Below are 21,883 nucleotides of genomic sequence, written 5' to 3' on the forward strand. Positions count from 1 at the left end.
AAAAAGCTTGAGAAAAAGGAAGAAATCTTTGCTGAGGAATATCAGAGATTGGACTAATCTCAGTGTTAAAGAGATATTTCACGTGGCAAAAAATAGGAAAGCGTTTAAAGAAGTGATCGCTAACCTTCGTTAGAAGACGGTACAATAAAAAGAATAGTGGTATTTTCTTTCTATCAATTTTCAATTTTAATATGGTTAACCAGATCCTACTGCATTCTGTTGAGAAATTTGCGACACAATTGGTTTCATTTAATGCAATTAGAACCGCTTCTTTGATTCTCTTTTTACAATATGAATGAGTCAGATAAAATTAAAGTATTAGAATAATTTTTAACCAAGCAACAAAAACAAAATGTGTTTAATTTATTAATGTTTTGTATTTTGAAAACGATTTCCGAAGTGAAAATCCAAACTTCAAATAAACTTAATTTTAAAGTAATATGTGGCTTATATCTAGTAAATTGCATTAAGATGTCACAAGAAAATATCTTCAGAATAATATTATTTAATAATGTTTGTGTTGCTTTCAGTGCCTCCTGATTTATTTTTATTGGGATGTGTATTTGTTGTGGTAGAATTGGAAGATTTTCTTGAAGAAAAAATACCCGGATGGCAGCAAAAGATTGCAAAACACGGTGGTAAGTTTTTTTTATAATAAATATTCCGAAATGTGCCAATACTTCAAAATTTTGGACTTAACTTTGATTTTGATTCGTAGAAAAACTTCATTACCTTAAAACATTTTTATGTTGTCTGTTAATGTTCTGAGCTAACAATAGACATACACACATACACTTTCAAAATATCTGGTCCAGCTTATCATCTATGATTCCTATTAATTGCCCTTCTTCACCTTTTTCATATTTTGTGTTAACTTTTTACTGACTTCTTCCATTTTTAGTCTTTCGATAGAAGTTTCTATCAAGAGATAGAGTTTATATCAGTATTTGTTCCAGAAATGATGTTTTTTGTGCGCAAATCATCTTTATTTCTCTTTCTTTGTTTTTTGGTCATATAACTTCGTACTGTCAATACTATTAATGTTCATGTGATTTATTCTAACTTAATTTGCATCTATTTTTTGTCCTATAACTGCAGCTATGTTTTATAGACACTTTGTGTGTTTGGCTTCTATTCGTATGTGGTTAATTTGATTGATTGTCTGTCCATGCTTACCCCTATGCTCTTTGTAATCGAAATAATACTCATGATTCCTGTATTTACTCTTTCCACCTGTTACATATGTAAATGTCTTTTATATGTCATTATTTAAATATCATGTATTAACTTTTGTCTAGGTGAGGTAGAAAAGCAATACTGCAGCAGAGTGACACACGTTCTCTGTGAGACCCAGCGTCACGGTGTAGTAATGCAAGCATTAAGAGATTGTAAAAGATGCGTTACTATACTTTGGTTAAGCGATGTGATGCAAAGAAAACAAGTATTACCACCTTGGACTGCTCTACATCTTCCAAATATTTACTTAGACACTACACCGGCAGCAAAACACTTGATTTCTATCAGCGGATTCGAAGGGAACGATAGAGCAAGAGTCAAGCAAATGGTTAAATATACAGGAGCAAAGGTATGTAATTTTTCTTAGGCTATATTATACGCTCATATTACAGGTATTGTTCATTTCCTTGTAGATCCGTTCTCGCCATCCAATCCGACCTTATCATTTTCGCTTCAGAGCATAGGTGCAAAATTTGCTTGCAATGCTTTTTAAATGCATGGCAGATTTAGTGACCGCAAGTATTTTCAGCCAGTAAATTTGCCAAGTCTAAATGAAGCTTTACTGGAGTCAGGCAGAGATGCGTACTTTCTCCGTTTTTTCTTAACATCTTTTTAACAGCTGTTGTAGACTATGTACTCTCCAAACTAGATTCCGATGCAAGAGGATTGACGTTAACCATACGCCTAAACGATCTAAAATATGTCGACGATATCTGCCTATTAGGACAAAGGTTCCAAGATGTGGCTGAGGCTGACCAATTGGAAACATTTTCCAATAAAGCCAATAAAACAGGGTTAAAAACCTTGAGACAATATTAATAAAACCAAATCCATGAGAATAAATGCAAGAAACAACATACTATTTACTATTAATAATATGCAGATTGAAAATGGGGAAAATTTTGCGTATCTTGGAAGTGGCATAACAGACAGCGGATGTACAGAAGACATTATCAGGATACGAAAAACTCAACAAGCTTTCAACATGCCCAACCGTGTTTGGAAGTCTGGCCAGTATCATCATCATCATCCAGTCTTCTGCATCCAAAGTTGAACATAGGCCTCCCCTAATTTCTTCCAGTTTTGTCGATCCTGGGCTTTCTGCAACCAATTCCCAGCAATCCTTTTGACGTTGTCTGTCCATCGTGTAGGTGGTCTACCTCTACTTCTTCTGTCTTCTCTTGGTCTCCACACTGTAATTTTTTGGGTCCACCTCCCGTCCTTCATTCTGGCTACATGGCCCGCCCAATTCCACTTCAGCCATGCTACTCGCTCTATGACATCTGTAACGCCTGTCCTTCTTCTGATTTCTTCGTTTCTGACCCTGTCTCTGAGAGTCAATCCAAGTAGTTACCGTTCCATTCTTCTTTGGGCCACTCTAAGTTTCGTTGCTGTGGCCTGGGTTAACGATAATGTTTCGGCGCCGTAAGTCATGACCGGAAGCATACATTGGTTGAACGTCTTCCTTTTCAAATAATTTGGCAAGTTGCTCTTAAAGATGTCTGATAGAGCTCCATATGCGGCCCATGCTAAGGTGATCCTTTTCTGTAATTCGGCAGTTTGATTGTCCCTGGCAATTTGGATTTCATGCCCTAAGTATTTATATTTATGGACCAATGCTATTTCGTTGACGTTGACTTTCGGATTTTCGCTTGGTTCCAGATTTGTAATGTATTGTGTCTTTTCAAAATTTATGTTTAAACCAACTTTTTTACAGGCGGCATCTAACTCATCCTTTTTTACAGGCGGCATTGTAGGTGGGAGAACCTTTGTTCTCCCTGTCTAATTCCTCTTTTGATTTTTATAGATTTGGTATCTTTGTGTAGTCGGATGGTCATGGTTGCATTATTGTATATGTTCGCTATCAGTTTGTAGTACCGATAATATATACGACTTTCCTCCAATGCTCTCATTATGCTGTTAATTTCTATCGTATCAAATGCTTTGCGAAAGTCTACGAAAACTAGGACCAATGGTCGGTTGTATTCGATAGATTTTTCTATAATTCCTTTTATGCAGTGTAGGTGGTCGTTAGTGCCAAAGTTTTTCCTAAAACCCGCCTGTTCTCTATGTTGGTAAAAATCCAATTTTGTTTCCAGTCTATTCGTTATTATTCTTGTGAATAACTTGTAGAGGTGGTCTAATAGGCTTATGGGCCGGTAATTCTCGAGGTCTGTTGGATCGCCCTTTTTGTGTAATAAGATGGTAAGTGCACTGTGCCATCTTGTAGGTGTTTCACTTTGGTGCAGACATAAGTTGAACAATTCCTTTATGTTGTTTAAAAGTCTGTCTTCTCCAATCTTTACGGCTTCTATAACGATATTGTCTTCTCCCGGAGCTTTATTTCTTTTTATTTTTCTCAATGCGTTCCTGATTTCGTCTGTTGATATATCAGGCATCAATTCCGATCCTTGGTTGACTAACCTTTTTCCTGAATCTTCTAGTGGCTCATCATGGTTTTGTTGGCTGTTGTATAGTTCCGTATAGAAGTATTCTACTACCCTTAATAATTCATGTCTGTTGATGATATTTCCATCTCTATCCTTTAGCTTCGTTATTCCTTTTTTGCCATTTGTTAATTGTCTTCTTAGAACTTTGAGGCTCTTGTTATCTTCAATTGTTTGTTGAATTTGTTCGTTTTGCCAGTATACTACAAAGATAAATATCGGAATATTCCAGTCAAATGTCATGTCTGTTCTACTCTACGGATGTGAAACCTGGAAAGTGACAAAACCTTGCAGGCAAACTGCAGTTCTTTGTAAATAAATGCCTACGAATAATTGTTCGTATTTTCTGGCCTAACATAATCAGAAACGAAGATTTGCTACACCTGACCGAAGAAAAGAGGGTAGAAAATGAAATAAAGTTCAGAGAGTAGGGTTGGATTCGTCACACACTTCGAAAAAATAGCTTCAGTATTGCAAGGACTGCCCTAAAGTGGAATTCCCAAGGAAAAAGAAAGAAGAAGAAGAGGTCGCCCAGCACAAACTTAGAGAATATCCATCATGGACGAGATAAAAAAGAGGTCAAGGAAAGTCTTGGAATGAAGTGAAGGCCTTAGCGCAAAATATAACTCGAGGTCGCGTTTTCACTGAAGCTCTATGCTTCCTTTAGGGGTTCAAGAACCTATTTTTTCATGAAAAGTTCGTGAAATAACTTATTTTTGCTAATACAAAGTAACAAAGTGCCAAAATAATTGGGCTAATCAAAATTTATTTTTTCAACTAGAAATTCTTGAAAATAAATACTAAATACCTTGGCCTCCATCTTGACCAACGTCTTACTTGGAAAAAACATATACAGACTAAAAGAAGACAATTAGACTTAAAATTTCGGCAAATGTATTGGCTCCTTGGACGCAGATCAAAACTCAACATCCAAAACAAAATTCTTCTGTACAAAGCAATACTCAAACCTATTTGGTACTACGGACTACACCTCTGGGGTTGTGCAAAGTCAACATCACTGAATATCATCCAAAAATTTCAGTCTAAAGTTCTAAGATCAATAGTGGATGCACCATGGTATGTAACTAATCAAACACTTCACGAAAATTTAAATATACCTTTCATTAGAGAAGAAATCAATCGAGCCTCGGAATCACAAAACGAGCGTACCATTCACCATGACAATGAGTTAGTAAGGGAATTATTCCATAATGGCCCTGTCACAAGGAGACTAGATAGAACCTGGCCTCAGGACCTATTTTAAAACTTTAACATAAATAGAATAAGATGAGACATCATTGGAAGTCTCTTCTTGATGCCCAAAAACATGGAACAAATTTACTTAATACTCTTTTAATGATGTAGATTGTAAATACAGTAGAACGTCAATAATCCGGATTAGTTGGGACCGGACCCCATCCGGATTATCAAATTATCCGGAATATCGAAATTACCTAAAAAAAGCCAGTATACACATTAAAGTACAACAAACGTTTTAAAATTGTATGTTTTCTCTTGTACAGTAAAGTGTCTAAAAATAGAGGTGAAATTAATCAAAACATTTTTTTTATGTTTAAACACTGTATTGTAATTAATTTATAATAGGTCTGGATCCCGCGTATGAAAAAAAAGTTGATTAATAGCAAGCTGAAAATTTGTTACTAGCTTAAGGGTGTCTAGTCGAATAAACTTTGATATGTGTGAACACTGGAACAGGGGTAGTTTTAATTGTGGAACAGGTTAAAAATTTGGAACGGTCACAGCACGAAAACGGCACATTTATTTTGTCCGGCAGAACAGACTTAAACTCTTCGAACAGAGATTAAACTCTCATGCAAAAATCAGACTTCTATTTATCACCAAATGGGCGTTTAAATGAGTGGAACATGTAGAATATGTCAAATGACAGGAATTATGACAGGTAATAAATAGCAGTCTGATTTTTTCATGAGAGTTTAATCTCTGTTCGGAGAGTTTAAGTCTGTTCTGTCGGACAAAATAAATGTGCCGTTTTCGTGCTGTGACCGTTCCAAATTTTTAACCTGTTCCACAATTAAAACTACCCCTGTTTCAGTGTTCCCATATATCAAAGTTTATTCGACTAGACACCCTTAAGCTATTAACAAATTTTCAGCTTGCTATTAATCAACTTTTTTTTCATACGCGGGATCCAGACCTATAATAGCAGCATGTGTACAGTAAAAAACATCAGACATTATTTGGGCTTTTAAAAAATGTGTAAAATATTTTTGAACTGCGGTAGAGGTTCGTTTTTCGCACCTAAGTTCTTAATTTATTTTAAAGGAATCAGATATTTTTGCTAGATACAAATCCGGATTATTGACGGTCCGGATTTTTGACGTCCGGATTATCGACGTTCTACTGTAAACATAATTACATTAAAAAAAAAACTAGAAATTCTTTAAATTTTAAAATATTCGCCGATTTTGTTTATGTGTGTATCTGTCTTAGATTGACTATTGATTATTGAAAATTTCTGTTTTAGTGCACGACCTATTTCTCGAAACACAACACATTGCTGATATCTGCCAAAGCCGATGGTAAAAAATGTTCCTATGCAAAGAAGTGGCAAATTCCAGTAGTTAATCTACAGTGGTTAACCGATATCATGCTGGGACACTTTACAGCACTTAATCAACTGGAGCACCAAATCTATCAACAGTTTCCTAATCCACCAAATTTTAGTTTCGATCCAAAACTGGTACCTAATTTAATGGGTAGGCATAATAAATTAAATATATATTTATCGCCAACCGTCACTAAAGCCATTCATTATTGTACTCATTTGCGGCAGTAAAGTAACACTTTATTGTACTGAAGGAAGAATTTTACTTTACCTGCCGCGATTAATCGAGATTGAATGTAAGTGGTCGATGGCAGTAATCGATTATTTATTTGCGTTAACTTACAATTTATTTACTTTAATTATTAAAAATGTTCTACAAAATTTACGACATTGTTAATAAAATTTATGTCAAAAAGTGAAATTCTGTAGTATTTTGTAATTAATGCTATCGATTAAAAATCGAAAGCGGCCATCATGCAAAAGTCATCTGTCATCACTGTCATGAAATTTTTATTACATCTAAAATTTAAAAAAATCTTGAATTGTAAATTGTAAGTGTTAAAACCAATATCAAATTGTTGGCGATAAAATTTTGTGTGTACCACGTCAGTAAAGACTCTGTATCGAACTCGTCTGTTATTCGCCTAGCTCGCTACGCTAGTTTGCTCATAATATCAGACTTGTTCGATAAAGAGTAACTTTACTGACTTGGTACATAAATAACTATTGCCATTTATATATGATACCTTTAATCTTTCATCACTAGTTCCCTACAGAACATATATTTACTTTTGTTATATCACCTCCTCCTCCTCAGTCGTTTCCTCATTGCTGAGTGTCGTGATTCCCTATAATACGAGCAACTATCTCTTTCCATCGGCTTCTGTCCTGAGCTTCCCTCATGGATTCAGAGAATGTTTTTCCACTGGCTTTCTGTACTTGATCCGTCCATCGAGTAGGTGAGCGACCTCTACTTCTGCGCCCTTCAACGTTTCCCGAAATTATAAGTCTCTCAAGATTATCATCACTCCTTCTTGCAATATGGCCGAAAAATTTTAAGACGGTGGAGAGGCAAATAGAGGAAAGTCGAGTCTGAATATTAAGCTCTTAGACGATTGAGTGATTTGTTCTGTGTTCCGTCCATGAAATCCGAAGCATTCTTCTCCAGCACCACAGTTCAAAGGCGTCAATGCTTTTTCTTATATCACCAATAACTAATTTATGTTTTTTACTGCAAAAATACGCTTACGTCATTCAAGATTTCTGAGGTCAGAACCCCACAGTGTTGCCAAATTAGAATAGTAAATAAATGTGAAGTATTTGGAAAATACGTCACATTTAATTACTATTCTAATATTTTGGCGACGCTGTTGGGTTCTGATGTCAGGAATCTTGAATGACGTAAGCGTATTTTTGTAGTAAAAGAACTATACTCGATCCATTGGTTCATTTCACAAGTGTCATTATTCAATTTATACCGATTAAATTAAAAATTTTACTTCAAACGTTTGTTATCGATGTAAGAAGTAGGAAATCACTTAATATCCTAGCGTAAGTTGTTTTTAATATAATATTTTGGATTTTGAAAATCTGATATAAATTTAGCGGGTATATGGCGATTTTCAAATTTTCTGAAACATACAGCATACAGGTTGTCCAAAAACGATGTCTTCAGATAGTCCCTAATTCAGACAGTTGTTAGATCTCTCTCTCCTATTATGGCGCTACAGCCCAAGTCGAGCTCTGGCCTCCCCCAGCATCCGCCTCCAAGTATCTCTGTCCCTGGCTGCTCTCCTCCAGTTGTCCACCCTCAATATCTCTTTAACATTGGTTCTCACTTCGTCTATCCATCTTTTCCATGGTCTTCCTACTGGCCGACGTCCCACCATAGTTCCGCTAAACGTTCTACTAGGTGTTCTATCGTTATCCATTCTTATAAGGTGACCTGCCCAGCGCAATCTTTATATTTTTGCATAAGTTGCTATAGGGGGTTCTTTGTAATATTAGTATAACTCCTGGATGAACCTTATTCTCCATATACCATTATCGCAAATGGGTCCCAATATCCTCTTCAAGAGGCCACATTAGCGCGTCATCAATATTACTTCAGGAGATAGTAGCACACCCTTTTTCGAAAATTCTGCGAAACTTTGGCAACAGTGGCAATTTTTGACGTTATCTAAGATCAATAGGTTTGTTCTAGCATCAGTTTCAAACGGTTTGAAACCATCAGCGAATAGTCAACCAGCGCGAGTAGAGGGGATAGCACTGGTGACTGTATTATCTTCTCTCACTGACCAACTGTTTGCTGACGGTTTCTGACTAGTTTGACTGTTTGCTAGAACAAACCTAATATTATTGTGACAATATACTCATAGGCGCGCTAAATGGAAGTAATAGAAAACAATTTTATTATTAGTAAATAAATATCAGAATAACCCAAAATAGGTGAAAATTTTATTAGAAGCGTGTATTTTGGTTTTTTATTTAAATTTAAAATTTAAATGTTAAACTATTGGTGATATTTCTAGAATAAAAAATCCTCAAACTCCTAAAACTTTATATACTGTGCATTAGAATTAGAAATACTTTTACGTAAAATATACTTGCAAAACTCATAATTAATAATAATCTATTTTTTCAAATAGTTCGACAACTAAGTTCTATTACACAAAAATATAATAAATTAATTATAAATAAACACTACTATCCCTAACGAATTCTTAAAATAATACACTACTGCACTGAACAGATATCGATACAGATAACAGAACAGATAAGAGAATAGTGCTATTACACTTAGAAATCTGACGCAGGTTTGTCAAACTGACAGTGCCTATTTCTCTATGTTGCGTAATCAGATATTAGTAGTTATAATATTTTCGATTTCTTGTTATAGATAATCAATTTTAGTAGTTCCAATGTGACACAAAATCTAGGTATGTGATAAAAAAAAAATATTTGAAGAAAGTGTATTTTTTTGTTCTTAATAGCGGTACAGGCTCGTTTTTTTAATATTGTATTTAATTATAGAGTAATTTCCACGTACTAACATATTTCTCAAATTGGGCTCTATACCGTCATTCTTTACTATATTACGAATATGTGTGCCAAATATCTCGACAAAATATTCAAAATTAAAGCCGCAATCTTGGAACGCGTTTTACGTTTTGATGACGCGCTACTGTAGCCTCTTAATATCTTGCTTTCAAAAGTATTAATAAGGTGTATTGTATTTTCAGTTATGATCCATGTTTCTACGCCGTTGCGTAGTTCCGGATAGTTGCTAGATAGCCCCAAATTTGTTTAGTTTTTACTTTAGTTATGTCTCTAGATAGTATACATGTTACAGTTCAAGTTGATTATCCAGTTGGAGTTGACTCCAACTAGTTGGAGTCAACTCTAACGGCTGGTTTCAGTAAAAGTTGATTATAAATATAAAATGAAGATTTATATTCAACATTTACTAGTAAAAGTAGACTCCAACTAGGAAAAGTATACTCTTCCCAATGCCATTTAGTAAAAGTTGATTCTGATTCATACAAACAGCCGATTCTAGAAATTAAATGTTACTGAAAATGTTCAAATTAGTCTAGGTGTATCGTCGCCCTCGTTAGGTAAATTACCCCGATTCGAATTTTTTGCACAAACTTACTCAAAAAGAGGTCCTTATAACAAATCTACTGGGTGCCAGGCAGTACCTTGATCGATAAATTGTTTAAACAATTTTTTTTAGACAAATTCACAAAAATAATTATTTCACTTCGAACAATATTGTTTTAGATCATTTGGGTTATTCTGAGCAACTATTTTGTGATTTTTCTCTAAAATTGATTGTTGTCGAGTTATACGCGATTTAAAATTTGAAAAATGCGAAAATAGCCATTTTCAAGGCTTAATAACTCGGTTAAAATCCATTATTATGAAAGTCAGAAAGTGACCAAACCAAAGTTTATAGCCAGCCCCCTCTACAAGATCCAGCAGAATTTTTGTCACTATTTTATTACTAAGCTTTATCTTTAATTATTAACAATGAGCGCTAAGTGCGTATTAGGTGGCCGTCAATGGTGAGTGCTAAAGAGATCACCATTCCGGCCGTCCAATGGTGAATCTCACTCGCACTCACATTGACGGCCGCCTCAATACACGCTTAGCGCTCATTGTTGATAATTAAAAATAATATCTTATTAATGAAATAATGACAAAAATTTCTTCAGGATCTTATAGAGGTAGCTTTAATCTTTGATTTTTTTTTAGTTTCTGACTTTCATAATATATAATATCGTATGGCATTTTTGCCTTTCGGACAGTTCCGGCGCCAATTACATCTTTAACCCTGTCTCAAGTAACTAGTGTCGATGTACACTAGCCCAGGGGGACCGACGGCTTAACGTGCTCTCCGAGGTACGGTGAGACGGCTCGTGTCATTATTGGAAATGAAAATGGTTTGTCTTTGGCAGGGCTCGAACCCACGTACACTGGCGTATGAGGCCAGCAATTAAACCGTTACTCCACGGCCGCTCGCTCGACTTTCACAATAATTATCTTTAACCGAGTTATTAAACCTTAAAAATTGTTATTTTGGCGTTTTTCAAAATTTAAGTCGCTAATAACTCGACAACAGTCAATTTTAGAGAAAAAAGGCCCAAAGGATCTTAAAAAAATTTGTGCGAAGTGAAAAAATTATTTTAGCGAATTTGTTTAAAATCATTGTTTATCGCCAAACGTCACTAAAATCATCCATTATTGTACTCATTTGCCCTCATTTTCGACAGTAAAGTAACACTTTGTTGTATTGAAAGAAGAATGTTACTTTACCTGCCGCGATTATTAATCATATTAACCGAGATTGAATGTAAGTGGTCAATGGCAGCAATCGATTATTTATTTGAGTGAAATTAAAATTTATTTACTTTAATTATTAAAAATATTGTACAAAATTTATCTTATTATTAATAAAATTTATGTCAAAAAGTAAAATTCTGTAGTGTTTCGCAATTATATTCATACAAAATAAATCAAAACTTTACAGATTTAGTAATTAGGTAGGTATACAATATGCAAAAGTCATCTGTCATTGCTGTCATACGAATTTTAACGACCCCCCTACAAGATACTGGAGAAATTTTTGTTATTATTTTATTACTAAGCGGTTATTTTTAATTATTAACAATGAGTGCTAGGAGCGTATTGACGCAGCTATCAATGTGAGTGCGAGTGAGATGCACCATTGCACCATTTTGGCATTTAAAAATTCAAACTTCTGTCAAACCACAAAACTGTCAAAACTTTTTTGGAATTTATTGCTCACATGTCAGCACCATGACAAGGCGAAAGTTCTTCTTCTTGTGGTGCTTTCTCCTTTAGTGGAGGTTAGCGACTACACTGGCAAATCTGTCTGTCCAATGCGGCTCTAAACAAAGATGTTGAATCAAGGCCGGTCCAGTCTCTGATATTTGTAAGCCATGAAATCTGGCGCCTACCGGGACCCCGTTTTCCTTCAATCGTACCCTGGATGATCAGTTGCGTGAGGCGGTACTTTTTGTTTCTCATTATGTGTCCCAGGTAGCTAACTTTTCTGACTTTAATGATTTTTAGCAGTTCCCTATCTGTACCTATTCTCCTCAGAACATATTCGTTGGTGGTGTGGGTTGTCCAAGGTATTTTCAAGTTTCTTCTATAAAGCCAGAGTTCAAAGGCGTCCAACTTGTTCATCAGTGTTGTGTTGTGTCCAGGCCTCCGTTCCATACAAAAGTATTGACCACACATAGCAATGCAGAAAACGACATCTAAGGCTGATATTAATGCTACTGTTACAAAATAAGCTTTTCATTTTGATAAACCCCTGTTGGGCTACCTCGATTCTCGCTCTTGACTTCTTGTTTATAATCAAGTTGATTGTTGAACCAGCAACCAAGATATTTGTACTGGCTTACGTATTCAAGCTGTTGGTGTTTCACATACTTATTGGAAGAGGTAAATTTTTGTTCCTTAATATTCTTATAACTTTGGTTTTCGCAGTATTGATCTTCATCCCCATTTTTTCACAACTCTCAGTAACCCTATCCAACAGTATCTGCAGACTATGGTCCGAATCAGTCATTAATACTGTGTCATCTGCATACCGGATGTTATTTACTCTCTGCCCGTTTATCCTGATTCCTTCTGAAGAATGCGATAAAGAGTTCGCAAATATTACCTCAGAGTAGACGTTAAAAGTATGGGTGATAGCATACAACCCTGTCTAACACCTTGTTGTATTTCAATTGGCCTTGACGTATTACCATTGGTCTTTATGATTGCTGTCTGATTACAATAAATAGCCTCTATAATTTTAGAATCTCTTTTGTCGACTCCAATGTCGTTCAATCTTTCTATCAAGGTCATGTGCTTCACCCTATCGAACGCTTTCTCAAAATCTATGAAACAGATAAAAAGGTCTGCTTGCTGATCTTTGTATCTTTGTGCCAGAGTTTGAAGACCGAATATTACTTCTCGTGTCCCCATACCTTTCCTGAAGCCAAATTGTTCTTGACCGGTGACCTCATCACATTTTTTATAATATATTCTGTTCTGTATGATACGCAAGAAAAGCTTCAGAATGTTATTTAATATACTTATAAGGCGGAAGTCCTGCCATAATTTGGCACTCTTCTTTTTAGGCAGTGGTATGAAGACTGATTCAAGCCATATTTTAGGGATAGTCCCTGTATTGTAAACATTATTAAATAGTCCAAGAAGAAGGTCTAAGTTTTCCTCGTTGATTAACTTCAATAGCTCAGCTGGTATTTCATATTTTCCTACAGATTTGTTGTTTTTTAGTTGACGTCCATTAAATCCAATATTTCCTCTGTCATCCATCTTTGCTTCCGTGGTCGCTGTTTTGTGAGCATTTCAGTTGCCGTTGCAAGGGAGTGTCTGATTTCCTCCCGAAGGCGAAAGTTAAGGATGTTTATTTATATGAAAGTGTGCTAAAAAACAGTGCGAAAAAGTAAAACCGATTTAAAATACATTGTTACTTCAGACACACTTTAAACCCTTCATGTACTGCTATCTATATTTACAATTTTCACACAATAAAACCTTTACCTTTACATAATATGAGATAGAGTAGGTAAAAATTATTTTTGTGAATTTGGTTAACAAAAATTGGTTAAACAATTTTTCGACCGCGGTACCGCGTGACACCCTGTGTATTTGTTATAAGGATTGTTATACGGATGTATTTCTTTGAGTAAGTTTGTGCAAAAAATCGTATCAGAATAATTTACCTAACGGGGGCGGCGTTACAGACTATACTAATAAGTAGTTGAAACGGTCAAAACAAAGAAACGCACACTCATCAAAAATGCACTTGAGATTCTCGTATAATCAACATTTACTGAATCGATTCAGGAAGAGTCAACTCCAACTAGTAAAAGTTGATTTAAATTTTTAAAATCAACTTTTACTGCTCGTTTCAGTTGAAGTTGACTCCAACTAGTTGGAGAATCAACTTGAACTGTAACATATACATGCGTCTTTAGATATTCCTTAATTCAGCTCATTTTTTACGTTAGGTGAATTAAAAACTATCTTCTTCTTCTACTGGTAGTATTTAAACCATGTTGGAATTAAGTGTAGGAGTTTCATTGCAGATGAACAAAGTGGTGATATTTTTCAGCCAAAAAAAGGAGAATATTTCATTCAAATTTATTTCAAATATTCATAAAAGTTTTTCTCAAACATCTTTGCCGGTACATTAAGGGTCTTCTAATTATTTCTAAAGTTATGGCCGCCATCTGAGGTAAGGGCGGTATTATTTAAGGTTCTTTTCAATGTCAAGCAGCTAAGGGATAATAAAACTTAACTGAACGGACAAGTTTATTCTGATCTATAATTCTGTTATTTACAACAATCAAAATGTGTTATTACGACCATACAGCAGTCGTGACTCAAGGGTTAGCACACTTATTTACAAAAAGTTACTCGATATTTCTCAATCTTGACCCAGTTCAATATTAAATAATATTTGAAGATTAATTATTAAGATGAATTAATACATATGTAAATCTTAATGTACTCTCTCATTTCTCCACACTTACATCTACAACATACGTTTGACGTAAGACATTTAATTTCGTTCATATAAGTTAATGGCTGACGTGTAAATAACCTGCGTATTTTACCTAATTATAGTTACATTATTAAACATTCTACTTACGTTTTAGTGGCATGGAAGGCTCCGATTAACATTTCCCAAGAATCGTATGAACGTGTAAAAAGAAGTGCCTCCCCCACGGTTACACCTAAGAAACCAAAGAAACCTAAGATTGAACCAACAGACGAAAACGATAATATTAGCGATGAAATAATGGCCAATTGCTCATATAAAATCCTCTTTTCGTTAGTGGGCGATCTTAACAAAATGAAACAAATGGTCAAGTAAGTATGCATTTTCCTACTGAAAAAGTTATATTGGGACGTAATGTCCTGACGCATGGTACAATAAATTTCCCAGGTATGGCACGTAATGTTCCAAAATCGGTCGCTTTCGCGCATAACGTAGTAAAGATCCTTCTTCACGCAATATTTGAATGTAGTTGTATAGGAAAGACTTTTTAATTTTACATTTTTAATATAATTTGACTAATTTAATTATAGTAATTATAAAGAAATGATAAAGTTGTGTTATTGTAATATTTAATAATAAAAAATATTTTATAGCTAATTTAATTTTGTTCATTTTCGGGTAGTTATTTTAGCGAGGTTTTGAAACTGATATTTTACAAACTTTTATTTTGTTAACACAGATATCCATTATAAAGCATTTTTTAATTAGTATTTGTTTATTATACATACACGTTGATCAAGTGGTACTCCAGAGTTCGATATTTCAGTTGTTTAAAGATACAAAAAAAGTAATATCCACATAAAAATGGGTCGCTACAAATTTTAAAATTATTTTCAAATATACAGGGTATCCTACTTCTTAATTTGTTGGTGATCACTTTGTAATTTAGGAACTCAAAATTTGTAGCTACACTTGAGTACAAACACCAAACACAAAACGCTGGACGGAAGGGCCGCCCGAGAACTTTATCGTACCGATCTATTATCGTTTTGGTACTAGATACTGGCATTCGATAAAAATAACAAAGTTACTCGTTATTTTGATATTTTAGAAACACCTACTGTACTTAAAAGTATTTTTTCTACAACCGTGTTAAAAATGCAATTTTTACCACTGCATACGAGCGTTAAACTGCAGTTAAACCACTGCAGTTCGTATTGACCATATAGACAATTTTGATGTAATGCCAAAAAAATATAAAAATGGAATGTCAGTCACGTTCAAGTAAAAGTTTTTGTAGATATTGTCCTGTAATTACGTTTGTAGAAAAAATATTGTATGATATGCGTGTTAAAAAGTACATTTTTAAGGCATTCATGTGAATTGCAGAACTCGCTACCGCTCATTCTGCAAACTTTCACATGCGTGCCTTAAACGTGTACTTTTAACACTTATATCATAAATAACTATTATGGCATCATTAATTCCTGCATTTGAGAAAAGGTTCGATGCCATATTTCGGGGACACACTATAGATGTGTAGATTATTGCATAAATCAATAGAATATTATAGCCATACTTTCATTTCAAATTAGTTCATTTTTCTAAGAAATTAATAGTTTACAATATTTGCATTTCATTCTATTTCGATTACGCCAGTCAATGCGCGAGATTAAGAACGGGATATTATGTCCAAATTCTATCCTACTGCATGGATTTTAATGAAATTTTGGGAGTAGCCCAATCTCCTAATTCAAAGTCTATCCTATATACTATGGCGCTTTTATCATGGGGGAAGTTCCAACCACTTCTCAGGGGTGAAATATTTTTATTTTCGAATCACATGGAGAAAAAGGAAGATTTTTAAGAAAATTTAAAAATTCATTCTATAATTTGATACATTTTTTACAAAAACCATTCATTTTAAACCCGTTCAACTTTTTGAAAGTAGAAATAACACTATATTAAAAGGTATTGTAGAAGGAAAACAATACATTTAAATTATGGTGGATGGGGAGTTAAATGTATATACTTTTCATTTTTCCTTAAAGTACATTAGTCATATATTTTTTTGCACCATATCTCGCTTAGTTTGTAAGTAACCGACATTTAACGGTGCTCGTTTTAAAGGCCTTTTCAAACACTATAAAAGGTGTTGGTAGCATTATACACCTAAAACCTACCGTTCCTCTGTTATTTCAAGTTGAATCCACCAATTTGAGCATGCACCAAAAAACAAACTATTTTCACCTACCATATCTCTTTTTGTATAAATAGAACATTTACAAAGGAACGAATCTCTTTATTATTTATAATCTAAAAAATGTTTTATATAGTGCTTTTAGTTCAATGAATAGTTTTTAAGGTATTCACAAAAAATCCGTCCGATAAGGTGTCATTTTTCAATGAAAATGGCCAATTTTCAACTACGCATAAACAGTATTGAGTTCTCAAAAAAAAGTATAGACCAGTTTTTGCTTAGAAATAGGCTCTTTAGCCACTTCCGTGCTTACTTTGACCAACAAATTTTCCACCCCCTTGAAGAAGTGGGAACCGCCCCAAGATAAAAGCGCCATAGTATATAGGGTAGATTTTGTTTCTTGAGCTATTCCCTACTTACTGTGAAAATATCAAGTACATCAATGTAGTAGGATGGAATTCGGAGCCAAATACCCTCATTGACTGCCCTACAATAATGCTCCGCTATGAACGCGTGAGAGAGGACACACATAAGATTATAGCAAAATTTCTATTTACCGTAACTTTTCGAGTTTTTGAGCTACAGCAATGAATTTTATGTCATTGGAAAGGTAATTTTGCATTATTTCAAAATATGTTAAAATATACAGGGCGTATCTAAAAAAATTAAGATTTTTTATTCATTTCCGGTTCAACTGGAAGCCATATTTTTGGTAAAATTTATTGTGAGAATAGATAATAAAGTACCATATATGTCTGCAAAATTTCAAATTTTAGTTTCTATTAAGAAGGAAGTTACGGGCACTCGAATATTTTTTTATAAAAAATTCATAACTCCCCTCGTATGGGGAGTTAAGATATATGACTAATGTCATTCAATTTACTGATAGGATATCAAAAATATATCAAAAAGTAAAAAGATTCCTTGGAGCCATTTTTGAGAAAATCTAGTTCAAATTTATGTCAAAATTTGACCCCTTAAATATAGGCAACCCGTAACTTTTTCTGAAAAACGATAACAACCGTCTTATAGCCCCATCTTTAGGCTATATAACGACTTTTTCAAATTAAACTTATCTTAAACAAGTTTTTAGATAGATAGGGAAATGTGTCGAGTGGGCGGTCGGCCATGTTGGCCGCCATTTTGAATTTGGAAATGTCAAATTCCGTGTTTTTATTTACCTATCGATGAGCTTACTTTAAGTTGAATTTCATTGATTTCGGTCAAAATTTGCAAAAATGGGCCCTAAATAACCCCCCTATTTCGGCCCCCCTTTGAGAGGTTTTTTTTAAAAGCTTAGTTTCTCGACAAAATTCTCTTAAACTTACTCATACCGAATTTCATCAAAATCGGTCCAGTAGTTTTTGCTGGGCGGTGGCGACATACGTACGTACGTACCGGGTGTCCCAATAAGAATGGCTCTCAGGAACGGTTTATAGTAGAGCTTTGAAATAAAAAAAATTATAACAAAAGTTGCTTCAGGAAAAGCCTGGAAATTATTTTCATAATTGTGGGTCCACAATTATGATTTAAAGGATTTAGCTGATTTTAAGGATTTTATAAAATTTATAAACTTTTAAAAACTTTAAATTTAACATTTTAATGTTAAGCAGAATTTTACATTGACTGTTTGAGGTTGATTTTGTGTTTTTATTTTGTTTTGATATTTGTGCTAAAATATTTGCTAGAATTACCTTCAGTTTCATCCAAATTAGAAAATAATTGTATTTTCCTCTATTAAAAAATTATGCAACATGAAACCCAAAGTTATACACATAGTTTGAACTTTACTAGGAGCTAAATATTATATGGTTATTAGTAGAACAGTAGTCCATATCAAACGGTATATTAAGTATCAATAAAGGATTTATAAATAATACCTACAAAGACACAAATAAATTCATCAAGACATAAATCATATGATTTTCAGCCGCCATTATGACATTTAGATTTACTGTTTTACCAGCAGGTTATACGTTTTTGCTCTTTGCGCAGAAATTGGCGCAGTTCTTGTACAAGAATCTGTGTCTGGCACAAATTCTTGTATCATTTCTGATATCGTTTCTTGTATCTGTGTATGACACTATACATTTTTTTGACATATCAGAAACGATATTAGAAATGATACAAGAAAATGCATAGTGTCATACAGCCTAAAAAAGAGTTAATTATAAGAATTTTGCAAAATAATCCACATTTTTGGTCTCTATTACCTCGAATTATTACATTATGTACATGTTGTACTAAACTGTTGTCATTGTAGATACGGATACATGTAAGTAGGGAAACCTGTTTGTATCTGTTATTAATAAATAAATAATAGTAACTACCATTAAAAAATAATGCCTCACAGGGATCTTTGCTACGTCACACGCTTGACCTCAGCTGTCAAATATCATGCGCAAAATTGTACCATGGTCCTGACGAGTACTGATGATTGTAATGATAAGTAAAAAGGTCTTTAAGGGGTTTAAAAATTTTGAAATGTTCGATTTTTTTAATATTTTAAATTGAAGGTACACAACTTTAAGAATACGCTGAAAACTTCCGAAAATACATTATGTTGAATATCCCTACCTTCGACTCGCTATGTAGCAGTACACTTCTCTTTTGTAATTTCTCCGCGATTCAAAAATATATTTCGGTGAGCATTACTTTACGATTTGACAGACGAAAAGAAATTGAAACTAAAAGTTGTCAAAACTTTAAACGCGTTTTCTCAAAATTCCTTTTTTCAAAGGCGGTGGACATTGTAACTCAAAAACTACTTGACCGATCCACCTCAAATTTTTGATAGATGTTCTTTAGACATTTTGTGAGATAAAGCTGTCGAGATATTTTTTGTTTCACAATAATAAATATGTTGATATTCACCCTTCTTTACAAAGAAATTTCGTTATTTTGACATCTGAGTGATACCAAAAACTCAAAAATCGTTTTTTTTTTAAATAACTTTGGCAGAGCCAATTAGCCAGACTTGTTTGTGATTGATTGCAGATTCATAGTCATAAATTTCTTATTTCATAACATAAGTACATACTACAATATTATTTTTAGATACATAGGTACATTGTGTTGCTTTTTTTTATCTTGTTTTTTTTAATTATTTTACTGTTTTTTTAATCAAGTATATTCAAATGGGAAATAAGCCACAATTTTACCTAAAAATGATTTTATTAACGTTTCGACGCCCAAGTCGGGTGTCGTTGTCAAAATACAAAATAATACTAAATAAACAAAATGTTGTTGCTTAGTAAAAAATTCTTCTAATAATTTATTTAATCTGACTCATTTATATCATTCAGACACGTATTATACATTTTAAAGTAGACGACTTTAAAATGATATTGCCAATATTGATGAGTTGCGTTCCTGGGACGACTTTACTAAAAGATAGTTCATTCGATTACATGAAATCAATCCCAACTCAAGAATATCCGCCACAAAAAATCATAGCATGTGATCTGTCTTTAAAAAGACAATTTTTATATTTTTTAAAAGACAATATTTTTTATAAAATAGAGAATTATATATTATTATAATTATTATAATTTATAAAATACAAAGAATTGTATTTATAAAATACCTTGTGAATGCGAACAATTTTATATAGGTGAAACGTCAAGACCATTAGACGTTAGAGTAAATGAACATCAGTCTTATATAAAAAATAAAGAATTTGATAGATCTCAAATATGTCAACACGCATGGGATAATGAACATAGAGTTCAGTGGAGAGATTCAAGTATAGTCCTAAAAGAAGCAGATAGTAAAAAGAGAAAAATCAAAGAAGCGGCTCTAATTATGCTAAATGAAACCAATTGTGTCGCAAATTCCTCGGTAGAATGCAGTAGGATGTGGTTACCCATATTAAAGGAGGAAGTCAATAGAAAGAAAATACCACAATTAGTAAATCAGTAACATATCGAGTTAGTACATATTTAGTATTTTAGTATTATTTAAAATTTAAAATATCAAGTCAGAATTTGGTATTAGTTTTGAGAGTAAACTAAATGTAAACCCAAATACTTACGATGTCGAGATAGTATCGCGAGGTTTTTCATGGTTTTCCCTCGTGATTTACTATGGAATCTCTAACGCGAGAATTTCAGTGCCACCGTTGCATTTAGTTGTCTTTTTAAAGACAGATCACATGCTATGATTTTTTGTGGCGGATATTCTTGAGTTGGGATTGATTTCATGTAATCGAATGAACTATCTTTTAGTAAAGTCGTCCCAGGAACGCAACTCATCAATATTGGCAATATCATTTTAAAGTCGTCTACTTTAAAATGTATAATACGTGTCTGAATTGCCGATATAAATGAGTCAGATTAAATAAATTATTAGAAGAATTTTTTACTAAGCAACAACATTTTGTTTATTTAGTATTATTTTGTATTTTGACAACGACACCCGACTTGGGCGTCGAAACGTTAATAAAATCATTTTTAGGTAAAATTGTGGCTTATTTCCCATTTGAATATACTTGATTATAAAAATGCCACAAGAAAATAGCTTCAGAACAACATTACTGTTTTTTTTAATATATATTTTAATTTGTGCTAAACACTTTTTTTACTTTCTTTTTTATTTTTCTTTTCTTTTTTATTTTTGTTTCATTTTTTTTTAATTTTTTTTTGTTATTATTTTGCTATGTGTTTTTTATATATTTTTTTCTATTTTTTTTTTATTTTTTCAAACCTCATTAACAAATTATGCCTAGTTAGTAGGTATATCATTTACAACTTGTATTTACATAATTTAACATGTTTATGAAGAATTTCCATATCATTTGTAAATATTAAAGTATTAAGGTTTATTGGGAAAAAACATTTTAAATTTTTTAATTCCTTATAAAGGTCGTTTATATTATTTATTTGTAAATAACATTCTAATATGACATGTGTTAGATCTCCGATTTTGCCACAAGTACAATTAGGAGTATCTGACAAGCCGATTCTATGCATGTAAGATGGCGTAAGAGCATGATTGGCTCTCAGCCGATTAATGGTCTTTATAAAATGTCTATTATATTCTGTGTAAAACCATCTTCCTGAGAATATCCTAGGGTTACAATAAGCAAAATTTGAGCCAGTATTACATTCTCTGTAATACATTTGCCAATTATTTTTAAGTTTTTGTCTGCTAAAAGTATCGATATCTGAAGCTGGAATTAAATTTTTGTTTATTTTTTCTCCGGTCGTAAGCTGATTTAGCAAAATTGTCAACTATTTCATTGCCTTTTATTCCAGAATTGCCCTTAATCCAAGCAATTGTTACATTTACTCCCAATTGTATAGTTTCAAACAGAGTTTTAAGAATATTCAATTCAATGTGGTTTATATGTTTGACTGTTT

The 21,883-nt window shown here is 33.4% G+C and overlaps 1 protein-coding gene across 1 annotated transcript in view; it reads left to right on the top strand.

Annotated features, from left to right (window-relative positions):
* The window catches only part of LOC114325285 (PAX-interacting protein 1), a 76,243-nt gene that overhangs the window by 46,710 nt on the left and 7,650 nt on the right, over window positions 1–21,883 (top strand). Inside the window, exons 10-13 of the mRNA XM_028273302.2 lie at window positions 531–638; window positions 1,299–1,585; window positions 6,190–6,421; window positions 14,481–14,694. Coding sequence (XP_028129103.1) covers window positions 531–638; window positions 1,299–1,585; window positions 6,190–6,421; window positions 14,481–14,694 — 841 coding nt within the window. The remainder of the gene's footprint in view (window positions 1–530; window positions 639–1,298; window positions 1,586–6,189; window positions 6,422–14,480; window positions 14,695–21,883) is intronic.

This window comes from Diabrotica virgifera, chromosome 3, assembly GCF_917563875.1.
Source record: "Diabrotica virgifera virgifera chromosome 3, PGI_DIABVI_V3a".
Classification (NCBI taxonomy): Eukaryota; Metazoa; Arthropoda; class Insecta; order Coleoptera; family Chrysomelidae; genus Diabrotica; species Diabrotica virgifera.